Source organism: Cnephaeus nilssonii (genome assembly GCF_951640355.1).
Source record: "Cnephaeus nilssonii genome assembly, chromosome: 15".
Classification (NCBI taxonomy): Eukaryota; Metazoa; Chordata; class Mammalia; order Chiroptera; family Vespertilionidae; genus Cnephaeus; species Cnephaeus nilssonii.
This window is the reverse complement of record NC_137086.1, coordinates 441,854-460,355: the sequence shown is the minus strand read 5'-3', so window position 1 is coordinate 460,355 and position 18,502 is coordinate 441,854. Positions and strand designations below refer to the sequence as shown.

General features: G+C 51.5%; 1 protein-coding gene across 6 annotated transcripts in view; it reads left to right on the top strand.

Moving 5' to 3' along the window:
• Window positions 1–18,502, top strand: part of MYT1L (myelin transcription factor 1 like) — a 245,610-nt gene that overhangs the window by 161,935 nt on the left and 65,173 nt on the right. For all 6 annotated transcript variants that reach the window (XM_079791509.1, XM_079791508.1, XM_079791507.1 and 3 more), the window contains one exon: window positions 11,286–11,623. In XM_079791509.1, coding sequence (XP_079647635.1) covers window positions 11,286–11,623 — 338 coding nt within the window. The remainder of the gene's footprint in view (window positions 1–11,285; window positions 11,624–18,502) is intronic.

The following is an 18,502-nucleotide window of genomic DNA, read 5'->3' as shown; positions in this document are numbered from 1 at the left end:
CTCCGCCTGCTGCCCCACCCTCCTATAGCTCCCCCTTTCCCCCTAATAGCTTGCTGCCCTGCCCCCTCCTGTAGCTCTCCGCTACCCACTTGTAGCTCGCTGCCCCACCCTCCTGCTGATCTGTGATCCAGTCGTTAAGCAGTCGGTCGTTAACGCTTCACGGTGTAACAACCATTTGCATATTACATCTTTATTATATAGGATTTTTATTGATTTTGAGAGAGAGGAAGGGAGAGGGGGAGAAAGAAACATTGACCAGTTGTCCCCTGCCAGGGATTGAATCCACAACCTGGGCATGTGCCCTGACCAGGAATCAAACCAGCAGCCTTTCGGTGCACAGGACGATGCTCACCCAACTGAGCCACACGGGCCAGAGAAGCTTATTGTTCTTAGGTTTTAATTTTCCTAATAAAATTAGAAACTGGAATAATCAAAATATATTAATATCTATTATAGGTTACTATTAAACAATGGAGAGGAATTTGCATTTCAGCATTCCTTATAATAATTACTCACATACTGGAATATTTGAAATTAACTGGACTTACTTCTTTCTGAATAGTGACTTTTGTACAAGCCTAGGAGAGAAGGACAGACAGGCCCCAACATGGCCTTGTTCTTCACATCTGTTTGGGACCTTCTGGATTTATTTCTGAAATTCAGTAGATTTCACTTACATTTACTCTTCATTGCAATTTTTTAACTTGTTTGTGTGTTGAGAATAGAGTCCTGATGAAATATTTGACCCAAAATTTAGCTTTAGAGTCTGGCACACTGGACAAGCCCCCGGAAACTGGGTGATGGGCATTGCTATTATTTTAAATCCTCCCAGTTAAAGAAATTCAGAGCCAAATCAATTGATCATGAAACTTTAAAATAAAAAGCTCCAAATGGTAGCTTCCTTTTTGATTAGAAAAGTATTGGATTCTCTGGCTTATTGTGCATATTCCTTATTCAGATTTTCCCATTTCCTATACCTTCACACCCACCAGCGTGATTGCCGTGGCGGCCGCCGCGGGTGAATAATTGCCTGTCTTCACAGGACCTGCTCCGGAGCGGAGGCGGAGGACCTGCTTCCTGATGTGGGCACGCCTCATCGGGATTCTGCCAGCGGCCGGGCTGTATTATTCATGCCTGACAGGGAGCGCTCACTGAGAGCCTTGGAACAGAGCCAGGCACTGGTGGGGGGAGGGGAGCATTGCAACAGCAACTGAGGGGGCATCTGGAACCCAAAAGGGGGGAGAGGCTGAGAGGAAGACAGAGAAATCAGAATCCCTGTGTTTCCCACTTGCCAGGTCACATTGGTAGAAATTTCATTTGCATTGAAATAAAATGTCCTGAAAATAATTGCATTTTTTCTAATCACGCTTGAAAGTTTAACACAATTTTCCACATTTAATTGCAGAGCTGATTTTAATTAGTAAGGCTCTGCATGTGAAAAATGAAGATTCACTTGTGTGCACGAAACACAGCACAGTGTCTGCCGACGCTCTAATTAATGTATGGCGGCCGTACAACAGGGCGCGCTGTGGGATGTTTATGGAAAATTCTGTGCACGCAGCCACCAGCCAGTCTATCTGTGCTGCACTTCGTGAATCCAAAAGAATACCCTTCATTCTTTACGAGACAACATTGTGCATGCCATCCCCCATCCATACACTTTACGGCACGCCGTCCTTTTGCTGTTTGTCATTGGTGCTATAAATCAGAAGGTGGGTGCACATATTTTAACATTAATTTGATAGTTGGCACAGTTGCACATAGAGCACCAATTTCGAGATCTGGGGACTTATTTGTAGGAAGTGGGGAATTAAAGCAAGTGGGGTTCCCGGACGTGTCATTATTCTGATGCCTTGTTCTTCATCATGTGTGCAGACACGCCACACTCGGGCCCAGGCTTTTTGGATTGCAGTGGCAGGTAACCTTTATTGTCACAATAAATCCTCTGTTTAAAGAAAAGATTCCTGGCCGTCACCTGAAGAAAACAGTTGCCTGCTGCTGGTCTACAGTATGTCTGCACATGGACATGTCTCTGGACATTTTTATTTCTTCAAAATACGTTTCTATTGACTTCAGAGAGGGAGAGAGAGATAGAAACATCAATGATGAGAGAGAATCATTGATTGGCTGCCTCCTGCATGCCCCCTAGTGGGGATTGAGCCCATAACCTGAGCATGCGCCCTGACTAGGAATTGAAAATTGTGTTAAACTTTCAAGAGTAATCTCCTGGTTCATAGGCTGACGCTCAACCACTAAGCCATGCCAGCCAGGCTGTCTGGGCACTTCAGAATAGAGTGTGACCGAGTCAAGGCATTTAAAACTGCAAAACAAAACATAGAATGTATTTAATGAAATATTTTTAACGTTTGATAAAATTAAATATATTTTTCAAATAAGGCCACATTGAAAGAGAAGGAACATAGGTATTTCAGATAGCTAATGTGTAAAAATGTCTTTTAAATATCCAGAGAACGCCCAGCACTAGTTGATGTACGTACAGCTATTGTCTGGGGTTTCACCCACCAAGAAAACGCGCAGTGCATTTGTGACTTGTACCATCTACGCTGGGATTATGGCAGGAACACGGCAGCCACTGCTCAGTTCTGATGTGTGGGGAGAGGGGTCCTGAGGCAGCCGTGAGGGGTCAGAGGAGTGGGTTCCCCTGGGTGAGGCACCCGCAGCCGCTGGCCCTGACCGAACCGCCCTCCCTGAGTGTGGGTCTCTGCTGGTCTGGTTCTTACTCCCATGGACGGGAAGGCAGGCCCTGGGTCAGTGGCTGCTGGGCGGGTCTGTGGGCTCCGTCCTCTGAGGATCGTGGGGAAGGTGGACGGGACTGGAAGTGCGAGCCTGCCACACCACCCGGAGTCTGTTCAGGCATGCGCCTCGGCAGCTACAGTCAGGACCTGCGTGGTGACCTGCGCTGCAGGCCAGTCCTTCGCTCCGCATCGCAGGGCGTGCACCTGGTCCTTATCCCACACACTCACGCTGAGAAGAGGAGTGGTCACATGGTCCTGGGAAAGCAGATCCTCTGGCCTGTCCCAAAGAGGACATGGTGCTGCCAAATCAGACCCTGCACAGGAGGGGACCCCAACTCCGCTCTTCTTGCTGTTAGTAGAGTTGGAAAGGAAACACTGTCGTCACATTTTCATCTGAAAAAGTTTCCGTGTAAATTAGATGTTTCCAGCTGTGACCAATGAAACCTGCCTCAGGCGGGATGAAACGACTTAGCGTGGTCTCCATGAACGGGCACCGAGGGGCGGGGGCGGGGCATCCGCACCAGGGCTCTGCTCGGCCACAGGCCCCCGTCTTGCAGTCCCCTGGCTCCATGTGCTCCCTCTTCCTGGCAAAGACTGGCCTGACTGCTGCCCCCCAACATCAAGAGGAGGCGGAGGGAGCCTTCTAGACCCTCTCAGAGGAGCGAGGAGCTTTGAGAAGCCACCGACACTGTCCTTGGAGCTCCTGCACTCCCGCCAGGCCCTCGAGGTTGCAGAGCCACCTGACCCGCGGACATGATCATCCTGGGCTCGAGCCCAAGCCTGGAGCTGGAGGCTGGTCAGCTTCCCCAATGTCACCTAGAACTTTCTAGAAAGGCGAATTCTGGGCCCAGCCAAGACCTGCTGAATGAGAAGGTGTGGGCGGAGCCTGGCAGCCTGTTCACACGAGATTTATGAAACCGACAAGGACATGCTTAGGAGCACTGCAGGGCTCTCTGTCTGGGGAAAGGAGGGGCAGCTGGTGTGGCGGGGTCAGTGCTGGGCCCACATTGGGATCCCCAGAGCCATCGTGGGCGCAGGTCACACACAGGTGAGGTCCAGAGGCTCTGGGCTGCTCAGTCCCCGCCAGGCCCTGCCCAGTGTGTGTCCTGAGCCTGAACAGAGCCCACGGCCAGGGGCACACGGGTAACAAAGGGCAGAGCAGCTCCACTAAAGGACACCCGGACGTTGGCATCCCTCACCCGAGAGGACTGCCCGGCCTCAGACGGTCACTAAGATGAACACAAGTTTCCTCTCCGGTGAAGGGAAGCATGGAGCTCACCTGCCTAATTCAGTGCTTTTAAAAGACCCACCCCCTGCAGCGTAGTAGCCACTCTGGTCTGTGCACACCACCTCCTACTGCACCTGACGCCGCCAGAGACGAGCTCCGTGTGCAAGGGGCGCGTTTCCCAAAACTCTAGGGAGGAGAGAGCATCTCGGAAGAAATCCTGTTCATGAAGAACGCATTGTGATCAGGGATGTGCTCAGATCACCTGTTCGCCCCTCAGCCAATCCAATGGCTTGTTGTGCTTCTGATTGGACTGCCTGGAGCCCCTAGAGCCGACCTGAGAGCCAGACAGGACTGGGAGGGGAGGTGTGGGCAACGCCATCCATTTATCCATCCTGAGAGCTGCCCAGTCCAACCTTCCCACCCCAGCAGGCTGTGAGGGCAGGGAGGCAGAGACTGCCACCTGGGGACCGCTGGTCCAGGAGCCAGGTCCCATCTGTAGCTTGTGCTCCGTTCACAGGCAGGTCGGCAAGTAAATGATGGAGCAGCTACTTGGCACTGGATCTGAGAGACTCCACCCTACAAAGGGGGCAGAGGGTGTGGGATGCAGACCCGGGGTCAGGTCACTCAGAGAAGACAGCAGCTCAGGTTGGCCGGCTTTATCAGACTGACCATATGTGGGGCACAGTGATAGGCCGGTCACTGGACTAGGACTGCGGAAGCTTCTGGCTCCTCCTCGCTGCTCTCTCTCGATCTCTGCCACAGTGACAGCAACCTCATCAGCAGTACCTGCGAGGGGCACGGACCCGCTCGCACACCAGGGCCCCTGGACTGTGTTGTCAGTCATCACAGCTTCCCACTCCCAGCCACATGCCCCTCGCCCAGTCCCCCTTCTCCAGCCTGTCTGGATGCTGATCAGATTATTACAATAAGGCTGCACACACCGAGTGCTAATGAATTGAACTTTCCCTGGGGCGAGCCTGGTTCCTGTCACCGAGCTTCTTACATTAGCCTGATTGATTTCTAACAAAGAGTGTTGCAGGCAGAGGATTCGGGGCTGGGACTCTCATAGAGCCCCTCCCACCCAGGACTCGGCATTACTGTGTTTAGTCCCTGTCTCTGGCCCTGGGCCATTCATGGGCCAGACTCAAGGCATGTGGCTGCTGGCCTGCCATTCATCCGGGAAAGGGAAAGGGAGAAGGATCCTGGGCTTTTCGGTTTTTTAAAAACTTCAGAAAATGAACAAATAAAAAATTTGCTTTACATATTTTTTTTTTTACTAATTCTCCCAGGGTATTTTATTAGCAAGAGAAGCTAAAAGAAATACTGTATGGGTGCAAAGGTGACTTAAGATTAAAGGTAGATAAATTCTCATTTTCTTAAATAAGGACTGAAAATTATAAAAAGAAATAATAATAGGAAAGGGCAGCTTTTTATTAGTGTCTGCTGTGTATGTCACTGTGCCCACCGTGAGCATCGTGGCATTTGCCCAGAGCGTCAGTAACCACTGCTAGATGTTTTTCTTTGATCTTATGCACTTTTGCTACTTCTTAACTTGTCTCATATCATAGATGTAAATTTGTATTTGCTTACATTTTTACTTAACATTATAACATGAGCCTTTTCTGATGTCATTAAATATTTTCATTCTTATTTTCATAGCTAACGTCCATCCAGTGGTGACCCTTCTCTTACTGTTGGGAATCAGTTAGGCTTTTACAAACGTCTCCATGTTATAAACCGTGTTTCTCTCCCCCTCTCCCTTCCTCTCTCTCTAAAATCAATTTAAAAAACATGTTAAAATGGTGCACACCCATCATATATTCATATATGGTCTCATTTCTTTGAGTTGGAATGCTCATGCACCCCTTCCATTTGCACGCTAATTGTGTAAACATCCCAACCTTCAACTACCAGCATTTTAAATATTTAACAATTGAATAATTGCTTACCAACCACAGACAGACAAAGTACCTTGTCCTAGAGCATCTGAAGAAGAGGAGTGTCGTCCGTATTTGAGAAAGAGGAGGGAATTTTCACCACTTTGTTTTTATGTGTTTTCTTATGTATTTACTCCCAGGGCCAAGATGTAACTGGTAGAATCACAAATTCTTATATAGCTTGCTTCTCAGTTCTTCCTTCTTAATTATTGTAATTCAGAATAGTAATACTGGTGTAACTTCAGGAGCTTTGTGGTATTACTGCTATATTAAGCATTACTATATATAGCATTAAATGTTACTACAGTAGTAAGCATTGCTGCAGTGTTATTACTGCGGTATTAGGTGTTGCTAGAGTAATAAGTAATTACTGCAGTATTAAGTGTTGCAGTGTTGTTACCACAGTATTAAGTGTCGCTGCGGTGTTGTTACTTCAGTATTATGTGTTGCGGTAGTGTTGTTACTGCCATATTAGGCATTGCTAGAGTAATAAGTAGTTGCTGCAATATTAAGTGTTGCTGCGGTGTTGTTACTAGAGTATTAGGTGTTGCTAGAGTAATAAGTAATTACTGCAGTATTAAATGTTTATTGCAGTGTTGTTACTGCAGTACTAAGTATTGCTGCAGTGTTGTTACTGCAGTGCTAAGTGTTGCTAGAGTAATAAGTAATTGCTGCAGTATTAAATGTTTATTGCAGTGTTGTTACTGCAGTACTAAGTGTTGCTAGAGTAATAAGTAATTACTGCAGTATTAAATGTTTATTGCAGTGTTGTTACTGCAGTACTAAGTGTTGCTGCAGTGTTGTTACTGCAGTGCTAAGTGTTGCTAGAGTAATAAGTAATTGCTGCAGTATTAAATGTTTATTGCAGTGTTGTTACTGCAGTATTAAGCAGTTGCTGCAATACTGGGTGTTGCTAGAGTATGAAGTGTTACTGCAGTACTAAGTACCTGCAGCAGTTATAAAGGGGAACAATCTCTTGCTGGTGATGTAGTCACAGCTGCTGCCTCAAGCATTGAATACTCTGTCTGGGCTAAGTACAGACCAGAGAGTCTGCGCTGTGCTGTGAAAGGTGACCTGGCACCTCTCTGAGGGAAAGGGTGATCAGCTCGCAAATGTTCAGAAATTGAAGTGGAAACTGATGCTGTTGTCAGTGTGACCAGCATGGTGTTTGTTTCCACCGCTTCTCTCTGACGTGTCCCTTTAAGCTGATAGCAGTAAGATGCTTCAGACCAAGGACCTTCGGAATGCAGCGCACAGTAGGTCCTCAGGGGAAGTGATTTCCCGGCCATGTTTGTTTCTGCCGCTGTTGGCGCTTGGCACAGAGGCGCTTGCTGTGGGTGGGAGGTGCAGTCCAGTGCTGGCCTCGTGGGTTCGCTTAGCCTCTCGGGCCTTGGTGTCTTCGTTTTCTGGGTGAAGAAGGATGAGTGGCTCCCAAGGCTCCTCTCTGCGCAGGTCCTGTTGTTCTGGAACATGATCTGCATCCTGCCTCCCAGCAGCTAGCTCGGATGCACGACCACTCGGTAGCCTGTGAGCCATCGAGGTTTGCAGCTGGCATAGAAAGGTTGTATTTTATAGCCGTTTAACCTGCCAGTCTTCCTGCCAAGACGTAGATTGTTGGGGTCGTTTTATCATAACCTGCTCAGCATTCTTGTGTGGCAATGGCAGATAGTGAATGTTTGTAGTCAGAAAGGAGACAGCACACACTTTGTTGAAAGCCAGTTGCTGATAGAACCAAACCTAAGACAGGTAGGCCCGTGCCAAAGTGTCAAAAATAGCCAGCCTAGCTGGTGTGGCTCAGTGGATGGAGTGTCAGCCTGCGGACTGAAGAGTTCCGGGTTCGATTCCGGTCAAGGGCATGTATCTCGGTTGCAGGCTCCTCCCCAGCCTGGGCTTTGGTCGGGCATGTGCAGGAGGCAACTAATCAATGTGTTTCTCTCACATGGATATTTCTCTCTTTCCCTCTCTCTTCCACTCTCCCTTAAAAAAAAAAAATCAATGGAAAAATATCCTCGGGTGAGGATTAACCAACAAACAAACCCATCATCCAGAAGAGGTCTGAACACTCCTTCCGTTGGCATGTGGAAATTTCGAGTGGTTACTTCTATGGCAGGGTTCCTAGGGCCAAGGAGGGAACAGTCATTGAGGTCAAGTGAGCACGTGAAAATGTCAACAATATAAGGTGCTTTACAAAACTGATGCTCAGTAGCTAATGGTACAGTGTTTTGTTTTGTTTTGTTTTGTTTTGTTTTGTTTTGTTTTGTTTTGTTTGTTGTCAAGGTTGTGGGCACCTTTAAAAACATTGTTTTTCATATGCTTATTTCCCATTTTTATATCTTCCTTGGAGAATGGTACAGAGTTATTAAAGGTAAAGGACCCTGAATTCTAGACTGAGCAGGAATGACTTTAGGGAGAAAGCAGAACTTGAGATCCAGCCAGTGCAGTCATGAGTGGACATGGAAGTGTAGGGTGCAGAGACGGGAGTGGGCAACCACACGGGTGAATGTGGTGTACACAGACCTGCAGGTGGACGAGGCAACACCCCCTCTTCTTCATGGCAGCACTCGCCTTCACTCACTGGCCCCTCATTGGCAGACGTGATGTTCACAGAGCATGGGTTTCGGAGGGTCCACACTCCCCACACACGCTCCCAAATTGTCTTCCAAGGCTTTGCTTTGACATGTTCCAACCCACTGGTCTCGTAGCCCAGGAAGCGTGCAGATCTGAGCAGGTTCCTGAGCCACGTGCTGTTGGACACACACAGTGGAGCCTGTCTTGTGGGCTTGGGTGTGGTTGTCACTTTGACAGTAGGACCAGGTGCTGGTAGTCAGTGGGAGTGGATCCGAGAGGGACACACAGGTGTGTGCAGCTTGGTTTACAGTTTACATGGTGGACTCAGAGGAGCCTTGAGCATCAGAGCCTGTGGGCGGTAGAGGCTCCGAAGTTGGAGACCAGCTACTTCCAAGTAGTTGAGCATTGAACCCAGTGGTTAACCAAGCGCAGGTGAAATGCAGGGGAGTCTTCATGCTCATGCCCGACCCTTGGCTTGGAAGCCCACCATGCGAGGTCTGAGCAGCACGTGGCCATCTTGACATGTGGGGGAAGCGAAGTGTCTGTGGGTGAGGAAAGACTATATCCGAACTCCCCACTCAGAGCTGGATTCGTGCCACTAAAGAAGGATCCCACTGCCCCACGGAAGAAGGGCATTGAATAGCATCACTGAAGAGCAGAGAGTCAGCGATGCCCCCTTTCCCAGCCACCTGGGTGATCGGGGTGAAGAGGGCCTGGTGCCTGTGCTAGCAAACCACTCTGGGCCGCAGGCAGCTTTGATGCAGAAGAGACACATCCGACAAGGTATTGACGAGCTGAGAAGACGGAGACAAGCCATGGAGAGGTGACCACAGCCCTTAGGACCCACGGAGTCATGGGCAGACCCTGGAGGAGCAAAACTGCGGACTCACTGTTAGAGTTACTGACTCATCACTAGGACAGACACGGAGTGGACACACTGAACAAGGCGCTCGCTCCAGCCCGTCCGTGAGAGGAGCGGTTGGCGTGACAGACGTGCCTGGTGATCAGGTGGTAATTCAGTATCGCAGGTAGGCAGCAGGCTGCGAGGAGCCAGTGTTTCAGGGTTGGATAGTCTCCTGAGGTTATGAACTCAGATGCTCCCCAAAACACGTACAAGTCGCATAAAGAAACCTCCGCACTCTGTTTATTTCACATGAGATATGCCTTGTACACCAGTATCTGTTTTCTTCACTTTCTCTGGTCATGATAAGTGGTTATGTCTGTAAGAGCGGTGCCTCTGGGATTTCAGAGGCCTGTGGCATGGCCTGCATTCTGCTCTCCATCTCCAGCTTTGCACCTCCCGCTGCCCCACGCACCTGGCCACGCCATCCTTACATGCGGGTGCGGTGGCGACGTCGAATAGTCCCTGTCCACTGCACGGAAGTACGCATCCCACAGCCAGTCCACAGCGTCTGGCCTGCCTCCCTCCCGCCCCTACTCCCCTCCCCACACCACCCGCCTCCATGCCCTCTGTCTCCAGAGCTGCTTCTAGTCGAGTTCCTGAAACGGTCTCCCTTCTTAGGCTCATGTCTGTGCCACTTCTGTTTTGCTTGGGATGTTGAGAAACAGCCTCTTCTCCACACATCGTGTGTCTCCTTCAAAGCCGTTCGCAGCGTCACCCTGGCGGGGCCTCCCTGGCTCCCTGAACTGGCTGCTCTCGTTTTCATGACAGAGTGCCTGTTCGCATAACATTTATCACGTCGTTCGTTCATCCAACAGCTGTTTGCTGCGTGCCCACCATGCGGCCAGCACGCGGGCGCCAGGGGAGCGGTGAGCAGTGGGTCGAAAGTGGTGCTGGCTTGTCTGAGTCCCCGGGCACAGGTGCCTGAGGGGGGTCTTGAGTCTCTGAGCCTGAGTCTCCAGTGCTGCTAAGAGCCTGCCCAGAGGAGGCGCCTAGACCATGTGCTGGGTGGGCGTGACCGAATGCAGATTTCACCATTACCAGGTCCAGACGTAAGCTCAGGGCCAGGATCCCCTCCCTGAGCGCTTGAGTACGGAGGCCTCACATCTCCGTTTAGACCATGGAGCCTGCCCACAGCCGCTGGCTTTTCGGTCTGCCCTGGTCCTCCCAGGATAGACATGGGTGTCCAGGAAGAAAGCCGTAACTAGAACAGCTTTGGAAAACTGCTTTGGGCGAGGAGAGGTGTGAGCCTGCCATAAAGGTCTCACCCAGGTGTGGGCCAATTCCAGCACGACTTCGTGATGACGGCCAACAACGCCGAGCGAGCGAGCTCTGCAGTGCTGGGGGCGGGGCCGGCCTTCTGCAGAGCGAGACTTGTGCGCGTGTGGGTCGTTATGTCTAGCGATTCATCATGTCCGTAGAATATACAAATCCGAATACATGCAATGCTGTTTCATAACATGTTTTTATAGTGTGCGGAACTAATTCTTCTTTTCAAGTGAACGTCATTGGATTTGTGTTGTCACAGGGTGGTATTATGCAAGTGTTTCAAGTGCAGCCCCTGGGTTTTATAGGAACCTCGGGCTGGTGTGTGGGTGGTAGTACTGAGGGGCTGGGAGGTCAGACCTGATGTTCATGGTAACCAGGCAAACCCAAGCCAGGCTTCTTGGTAAGAATCTCACCAGCAGATTGTGAGATTGGGACGTACACATGAGCGCGGGCGTGCCTGTACCTCTGGCCTCTGTGCGACGCGTTCGTGCTAAACTTTGCTCTCCTGATCAAGGATTCCTGAAGCTCTGCTATTCGAAGATAGTAACCAGGTCTCCTCTCCTCCCCTCCCCTCCCCTCCCTCCCTCTCTCTCTCTCTCTCTTCCTCTCCCCTCCCCCCCCAACAGTGTGTATGGCTGCCCCTTGGCTAAAAAAAGAAAAACCCAAGATAAGCAGCCCCAGGAGCCTGCTCCCAAGAGAAAGCCGTTTGCGGTGAAGGCGGACAGCTCCTCGGTGGACGAGCGCTACGAGAGCGACGGGTCGGACGACACAGACGAGAAGGAGGAGGACGAGGAGGAGGACGAGGAGGACTCGGATGAGCCGAGGGAGGACGAGGAAGAGGACCGCGAGGAGGAGGAGGAGGAGCTGGAGGAGGAGCTGGAGGACGAGGATGATGAGGACGGGGAGGACGAGGAGGACGAGGAGGATGACGAGGACGAGGAGGAGGACGAGGAGGAGGAAAACGGTAACCTTAAACCCTAGCAACTCCTCCGCAGTGACTTGGGCCGGTTCCTCAGCGGGAATTCCTGGTGTTAGTGTTGGTAACGCTAGCGATTGCCCCATAAGTAGGTCTTTCCTGCCAGTGCTGAGAAGAGTGGCCACTTGCCCGTCTAACTTGTGTCGTAAAGCATTCCTCTGACCTGTGTCAGATGTTAGATTCCCTTCCACGCAGTCCTTACTCAGCTTGGTGGTCACAAAGCTGCTGAGACCCTCAGTGTGCACTTCGATGAGCTCAGCACTGTATCCAGAAAGGGACGTTCCAACCTGGTCGCTCATTTGGCAAATGCTCGGATGCTCCACCAAGAGGCGCTGTTATTGGCTAAAATAGGGCTGCTGGGTGCTTAGTCCACACGCCTCCTGGGTGGGCGCTGTGGGACCACTGGGCTGCGACGGGGTGGTAGTCTCGCCTGTCAGTTGCCAGGGCCTTTGTTTCGTGCCTGTTCTGTTGGGACAGAGGAATGAAGAAGCCGACATCGGTGCCCGTGGGGAGAAGGTTTCCGCTGAGGCACCGGCGCTGTGGGGGACGCACTGTGGGAGCCCACTTCCCAGGGCAGAGTGTGTGTCTGGGGCAGTGGTTCAGGGTGGCTCTGCTCTCTCCCGTTTTCTGTAGTTTGCCTCAGAGAAATGCCAGAACATCTTTCAAAGTGAAGGGATATTTTTCCTCACGCTTCTTCCTTGGGCTCAAAGCTGTTCAGGAAACGGAGTCGGGGATGGTTGTTGCTCAGGACCCAGGACGGGGTGAGCCAGGGAGCGAGCAGGCGTCTAGATCGGGGTGAGGCGGTTGTTGATCCTTCGCAGTCACAGCGGTTTATTTCAGAAAACCTGAACTTCATGAGACAGTCCAGCTTCTGGCAGTGGCTGACAGCCCTTATGAAGACGACTTGCCACTCATGTTTACAGACGTGTACAGACATGCCTGCACGTGCATGTACACACACACACGTTTCATGAATCAAGGTTCCACCTGTGATCACGCAGAGCTTGGGGTGGAGACGCCTGATGAGGTGACGGGGCGCCCAGTGGATGGCAGCACCCAGGCCCTGCTGTCACTAAAGAGGCGACGGGCAGCCTCAGCCTAGGGGAGAGGCAGTAGCTCCGCGGGAAAACGTGGGCCGCTGGAGAGTAGGCCATTTGGCAAATTACTCCTGGGCACCGTTTGGGGTGAAATCATGAGTTGTGGGGCTGATTCATGATTTGTAAGTGACCATGGCCTATTACAAAAGTGGTGGACGTGCTCTTTGTATTCTCATGCTGTTTGGGCAGCAGGGACATTAATGTTGGGAGTCGTGGTTTCCGTGTGCGATGGTCCGTGTGGGAGAGTTGCATGTGCATCATTGCACCCAGGGTCCCACCAGATCTCAGGTGCTGCTCTCCGTCTGCTTGAATGAAACTTGCAATTGTAGGTTACTTAGGGTTATATTTTATTTTTTTAATATATTTTTGTTGATTTCAGAGAGGAAGGGAGAGGGAGAGAGATAGAAACATCAGTGATGAGAGAGAATCATTGATTGGCTCCCTCCTGCACACCCCCACTGGGGATCAAGCCTGCAACCCGGGCATGTGCCATGACGGAATCAAACTGTCACCTCCCGTAGGTCAACGCTCAACCACTGAACCACGCCGGCTGGACTGGGTCATCCTATATAATAAAACCCCAATATGCAAATTGACCAAACCGCGGAATGACCGGTCGCTATGAAGTGCACTGACAACCCGAGGGGGGGGGGGAGGGGGGTTTGCAGATGCTAAACACAGCAGTTGCCCCCTAGTGGTCAGTGCACTCCCACAGGGGGAGCGCTGCTCAGCCGGAAGCTGGGCTCACGGCTGGTGAGCACAGTGGTGGCGGGATCCTCTCCCACCTCCGCGGCAGCACTAAGGACCCCTCGGGGGATGTCCACTGAGGGGTCCCAGACTACAAGCGGGCAAGGCCGGGCTGAGGGACCCCTACCCCCTGTGCCCGAATGTCATGCACCGGGCCTCTAGTATTTTAAATAATTACTTTTAAGGTACAAAACAGACCCATTTTGAAAGAGCAGTCAGCATTATTGAAATGGCTTTACAATGGGACTCTGTAGGGCTTTTTATTCTGACTTGCAGCATCACTGTTTAAAAGTGGGATAGCAAATCAAAACTGATGACTCTAGAGAACAAGGACATGGGCATGATGACCCGTGAGGCAGCACCAGGAGCGGCAGCTGCCTGGGCATCGTGTCAGCCCCTGTGGGGCCCGCTCTCAGCAGGTACGGGTTTGGCACCTGAAGCTTATTGGGATGTAGGTTCCAGAAAGCAAATACCCGTTTAGAGATAAATAATCAATTTCTGGGCTCCTGGTTCCCGAATTCAGACTGCACATCCTGATCTCCAGGTAAGCACCTTCTAGAATAATCTACGACATGAACTTTAAGGGACTTGCCTGGAACCACTAAGAGAGGCTCAGTGGTGGAAGGTGTTGCGAGGTTACTACGTGCTGCTGTGTGAGAATCCCGCTCGCAGTCTCCTTGGCGAGTGTGATCGCGGACTCCCTTTCAGATGCCGCCCCGGCAGTCCTGCATCCCGGGAACACTCAGATCACGGGAATGGCCACGGGCCACCCTCCGCGGTCCTGTGGCTGCCAGTGCTCTGCTGGGGCCCCAAGTCTCGCTTGATTTCTAGTCCAAGGAAGGTACCCCTCAGCCCCTCGAAGAAATCACTGCAGAACCTGGTTCCTGAGGCGGGTTCTCCTGGCTTCTCTGTTGTGGGGAGCAGTGTCCCCTGGGGGAGCCCCCCCAGCAGGTGATCCAAGACCCCACTTAGCCACTGTCACATGGAGCTATTCCAGGGGATGGCACTCCAGCTATTTCATAAACCCCAGGGTCAGAATCTTCCGGAGGGTCCTAGACCAAGGGGCCTGGACAGCTTTGTTGATAGAACACTCGTTTTACATGCTCACGCTCCTAGCTATGTCTCACTCAGTAAAATAGGCTTTGAAAGGCAGATATCTGTCAGTCTCCTGTTTTGATAGCCTCAGTTACCAAATTGCTGTTTTACCCAACTGCTCCATTCAGCGCCAGAACCACTGTCGGCAGGTGGGACCTTCTGTGGTGGCAGCAGTGTCCGGTATGCGAGGTGCGGGGGCATGCGGGGCCTCTGTGGGGTGCTTCATCCTCTCCTGTGTGCTGGGCAAACAGCAGGCATTTGCCTATAATGACCAGGGATCTGGGCCGCCGCCTCGAAGTCAATCTCTCAGTTCCTTGGTTTACACTCATGGTGACCTTCACACCCCTGGGCCTCCGAGGCCACTGTGCCTTTTCCTTAGCGAGTCACAGCGCAGACAGCAACCTGCCTCAGCCGAGAAGCAGAGCCATCCTGGCGGCGGGAGGAGCCTCCGGGCGTGCGAGGGGCTGGCTCCACGTGTGTCCACACGCAGCAGGCGGTCCTCTGGCAGGAACCTGGCATCCGGGTGGGGCCGCAGGGCCGAGTGGCGATCACGTCTCATTTTCTCTACCAACAGGCTGCTGTTTCTCGTCATCCATGTGGCATTTCCCCCTCAGTTATATGTTGAAATGTGGAGTTTATTGACAGGTTTGTTTTAAGTAAAACAAGTGTATACAAACCAACAGTTTATTACATTAGCAGTCCAAGGATTATAGAAGGATGCCAGTTATAACGCGGGAAGTGGGTATTTATTTTTATTCCAAGGGTCCTCCAGCATTGCAGCCACATATGAACAAAATGTTGCTGGCAATGGCCGTCTAAGTGGGCGCAGCGGTGGGCACTGCGGGAGGGAGGCGGGTGGAAGCTGCGCCCCTGTCGGGGCCTCGTCAGGTGCTGAGGTCAGAGGCGGAGGTTGTGCTCGGTGAGGGCTGGGTCCGGGGTCGTGGTTCCCCTCCCTGCAGAGCTCGGGTTCTTGTCATCACTTTCTCTCCGAAGAACGAGAGGGAGGAATGTCTCAGTGATTCTGTTCAGGTTACACTAAGTTCACGTTTAGTGATACTTATTGTCCAGCTGGCATATCATTGGCTGGTTTTTAGCATGAAAATTTTTATTTTCAGAATACATCTTAATGGTCTGAGTGTGCATTTATTAAACAGAAGTTTCCTGGGCGTCCTGGAGATAAGAAAGTTACTACTCAGGGGTCACAGACTTCTAATAGCAGATTTTGGATTCTTGTGATTTGAGAGATACAGGTTAAGTGGCTACTTAATGCCTAGTAAGTTATGGTTTACTTTCATACTCAGCCCATCTTCAATAAAAAGACAGCACCTTAGATAATATGTACACACGTGTGCACCTTAGGAGTGCACACGCACCTGCCCACAGGAGAGAACCCAGAGGAAGAACGGGGCGACCTGCTGTGCAGGCTGAGCACACTTCCTGGTGCCGCCCCCAGCACACTGTGTCTGCCTCTGAAACACGTGCAGACGTGGGCACCCTCTCAGACAGTTGGCTCTGCAGGACGAGCACGTGACCATTGGGTTCGATGGGGTGGAACTGGAAGCCTCCCGTCCTACAGGCTCACTGGCCTCAGCACGTTGTTCTCGGGATGCAGGGACCTAAGATGTGCGGCGCCTTCCCAGGAGCTGCATCCGAGGGGCAGTGGAGGGAAGGTGTGGATAGACGTGCTGAGAAAGTAGGACAGGGTTGCACTGGGCACGGCACAGCAAGCTGAGTGGGGTCATGTGTGGTGTGGCCTCCGCCAGCGTGTACGTTACCCAGTGTCCTGTGACCCTCCCCTCCCCCGCTGCCATCCTCAGAAGCAATGGACAGATCCTGTCCCTCTGGGCCTGCCTGTCCTCACTGCCCACCCGCGAGACGTTCCTGCACATGAGTCCAGCTGCTAACAGGCCATTTCCTTCTGCAGGAAGTCAACTCTCTTTGAAACAAATTTAAGTCAAAAATCCATCCTGTATAAATTTCTCACAGAAACAGGTTTTTTTTTAATTGCAAAATGTCCAGGGCCCGTTTTCTTTCTAAAGGACGATGCCCTGGCCCAGGTGATAAAGTGCTCTGACAATGTGCGGTAGCGGGGCTGGGCTCTCCGTCAGACAGTGACAGGGTGAAGGCGATGAGGGTCCGCATGGGGCCTCTGAGTCCCCACGCCCCCTAGCGGGGTTGTTTTCATGTTGATTAGCCGCTCATCCTCCCAGGGTTCAGGGACACGTCCCCGAGGAAGGGGCTGTGAGATGCAGACAGACTGCAATCAGGATCAGCCGCCAGCCTGTGCGCAGTCAGCGCGAAGGCAGTGAGTCCGAGACCCAGGCGGAAGCGAAGATGGCGTGCCTAGTGTGCAGGGTTCCCACTGCAAGGGGCTGGGGCACAGTTGGGAGCAACAATATCATGACTTTTTATATCTTAGAATTAATCTCTCCCTACACCCATGAAGGCGTGGTTTTAGAGAGGTTAGCACGTGGATGTGGTGAAGTGTGTGGCTGTATGACTTCTAATTGAGTGAAGGCAGAGTTAGACATTTCTAGACATCAGTGTGTGATAAAAAACTTCCTTCATGCAAACTAATTTTGTATAATCACAAAATATAATTATATCTTATGTCTTATGGATCGTCAGACACTTTGATACAAGCCAGAAAGCTTGCTGAGAATATAATGGCATGTACATTCAAGATGCAAGAAGCAGGCTTAGAACACTCGGGGAATCTTCTCTCTGTGATGAGAAGTCGAAGATGTAGGAGAGTAAGTCTCGTGCGGCTTCTTCCATTTGTCTCTAAGGTCTGTGTGAAGGAATTGCCAGGTTATCTGCCTTGTTTTGTTAATTCGGTTTTTACTCCAGATGCTAGTTTGTCAGCATTTAGTTTAAAGCCCGGGGACTAGGTGAGTCTTCCCGCGCTGCGCGGACCCTTGTCTTGGGCAAGTCCGGACGCTCCGGGACCTCACTTCGGCTTCCAAACTGAGGACGGTGACCCTTGCCCTTCAGTCACCTCCTGTCTTGCTCGGAAGCTTAGAGAAGTCGCCCTCCAGATGGTGCTCTTGAGAGGTGAGCGGCTCAGAACCCTGAGGCAGCATTGCAGTGGGGGCTGTGGCGCCGTCCGCCCTCCATGCACACGCTCCAGCTCCCTGTGAGGCCGTGGTCTGCGCGGCAAATGTATAACACATGTTAAGGCTGCATTAACGTGAAGGATGCAGAGCATCATTACAGCTCATCTCAAAAAAACGGGGTGCATTTTCTATGTCCCCACAAGTGCTCCGCGTTCCCTGGGGACAGGCACTAAATAAGCATCTCCCTTTGCCCAAGAGAAACACAGAACCTAGCAGGAAAGAGGACTGAGCACAGGAAAACGGCTGTGGTTCTCCACAGAGGGCAGAGCTAGGCGGCGTGAGCCCCGGTGGAGCTGACAGATGCGAGTTGAGCAGGAGGACAAACGCTCCCAGACCCTGAAGACTGGCCGACTTGGGTTACCAAAGACGGTGTCGTGGTTTTGAAGGGCCTTTGGAGACAGATGCGGTTCATTCCTGCATGAAGGGATTGCACAGTGACTGGAAGTGGAGAGCAGGGTTCCAGGTGCCCGAGTTCCCTCCCAGTCAGACACACCCGGTGGGGCAGCCACACCCTCAGGCCGTCCGTAAACCAAAGGACCCAAATGGGCACAGACTCTGTCCCTCTGCTGGGCCACAGATGCTCAAGGCAGTCCAGGCAATTTAGAAACTCTGAACTCTGCATGTGTGTGTGTGTGTGTGTGTGTGCGTGTGTGTGCGTGAGAGAGAGACAGACAATTGGTTGGCATGTCTTAGTCTGTCGCAAGTATGTGGACTTGGAACAGCTTGTTTCTGTGGGTAAAGATATAAGGACCTTCTTGTTTATAAAGCCCCAAGTTTAGAAAAGCTAGATACCTACCAGGTCATCCAGTACA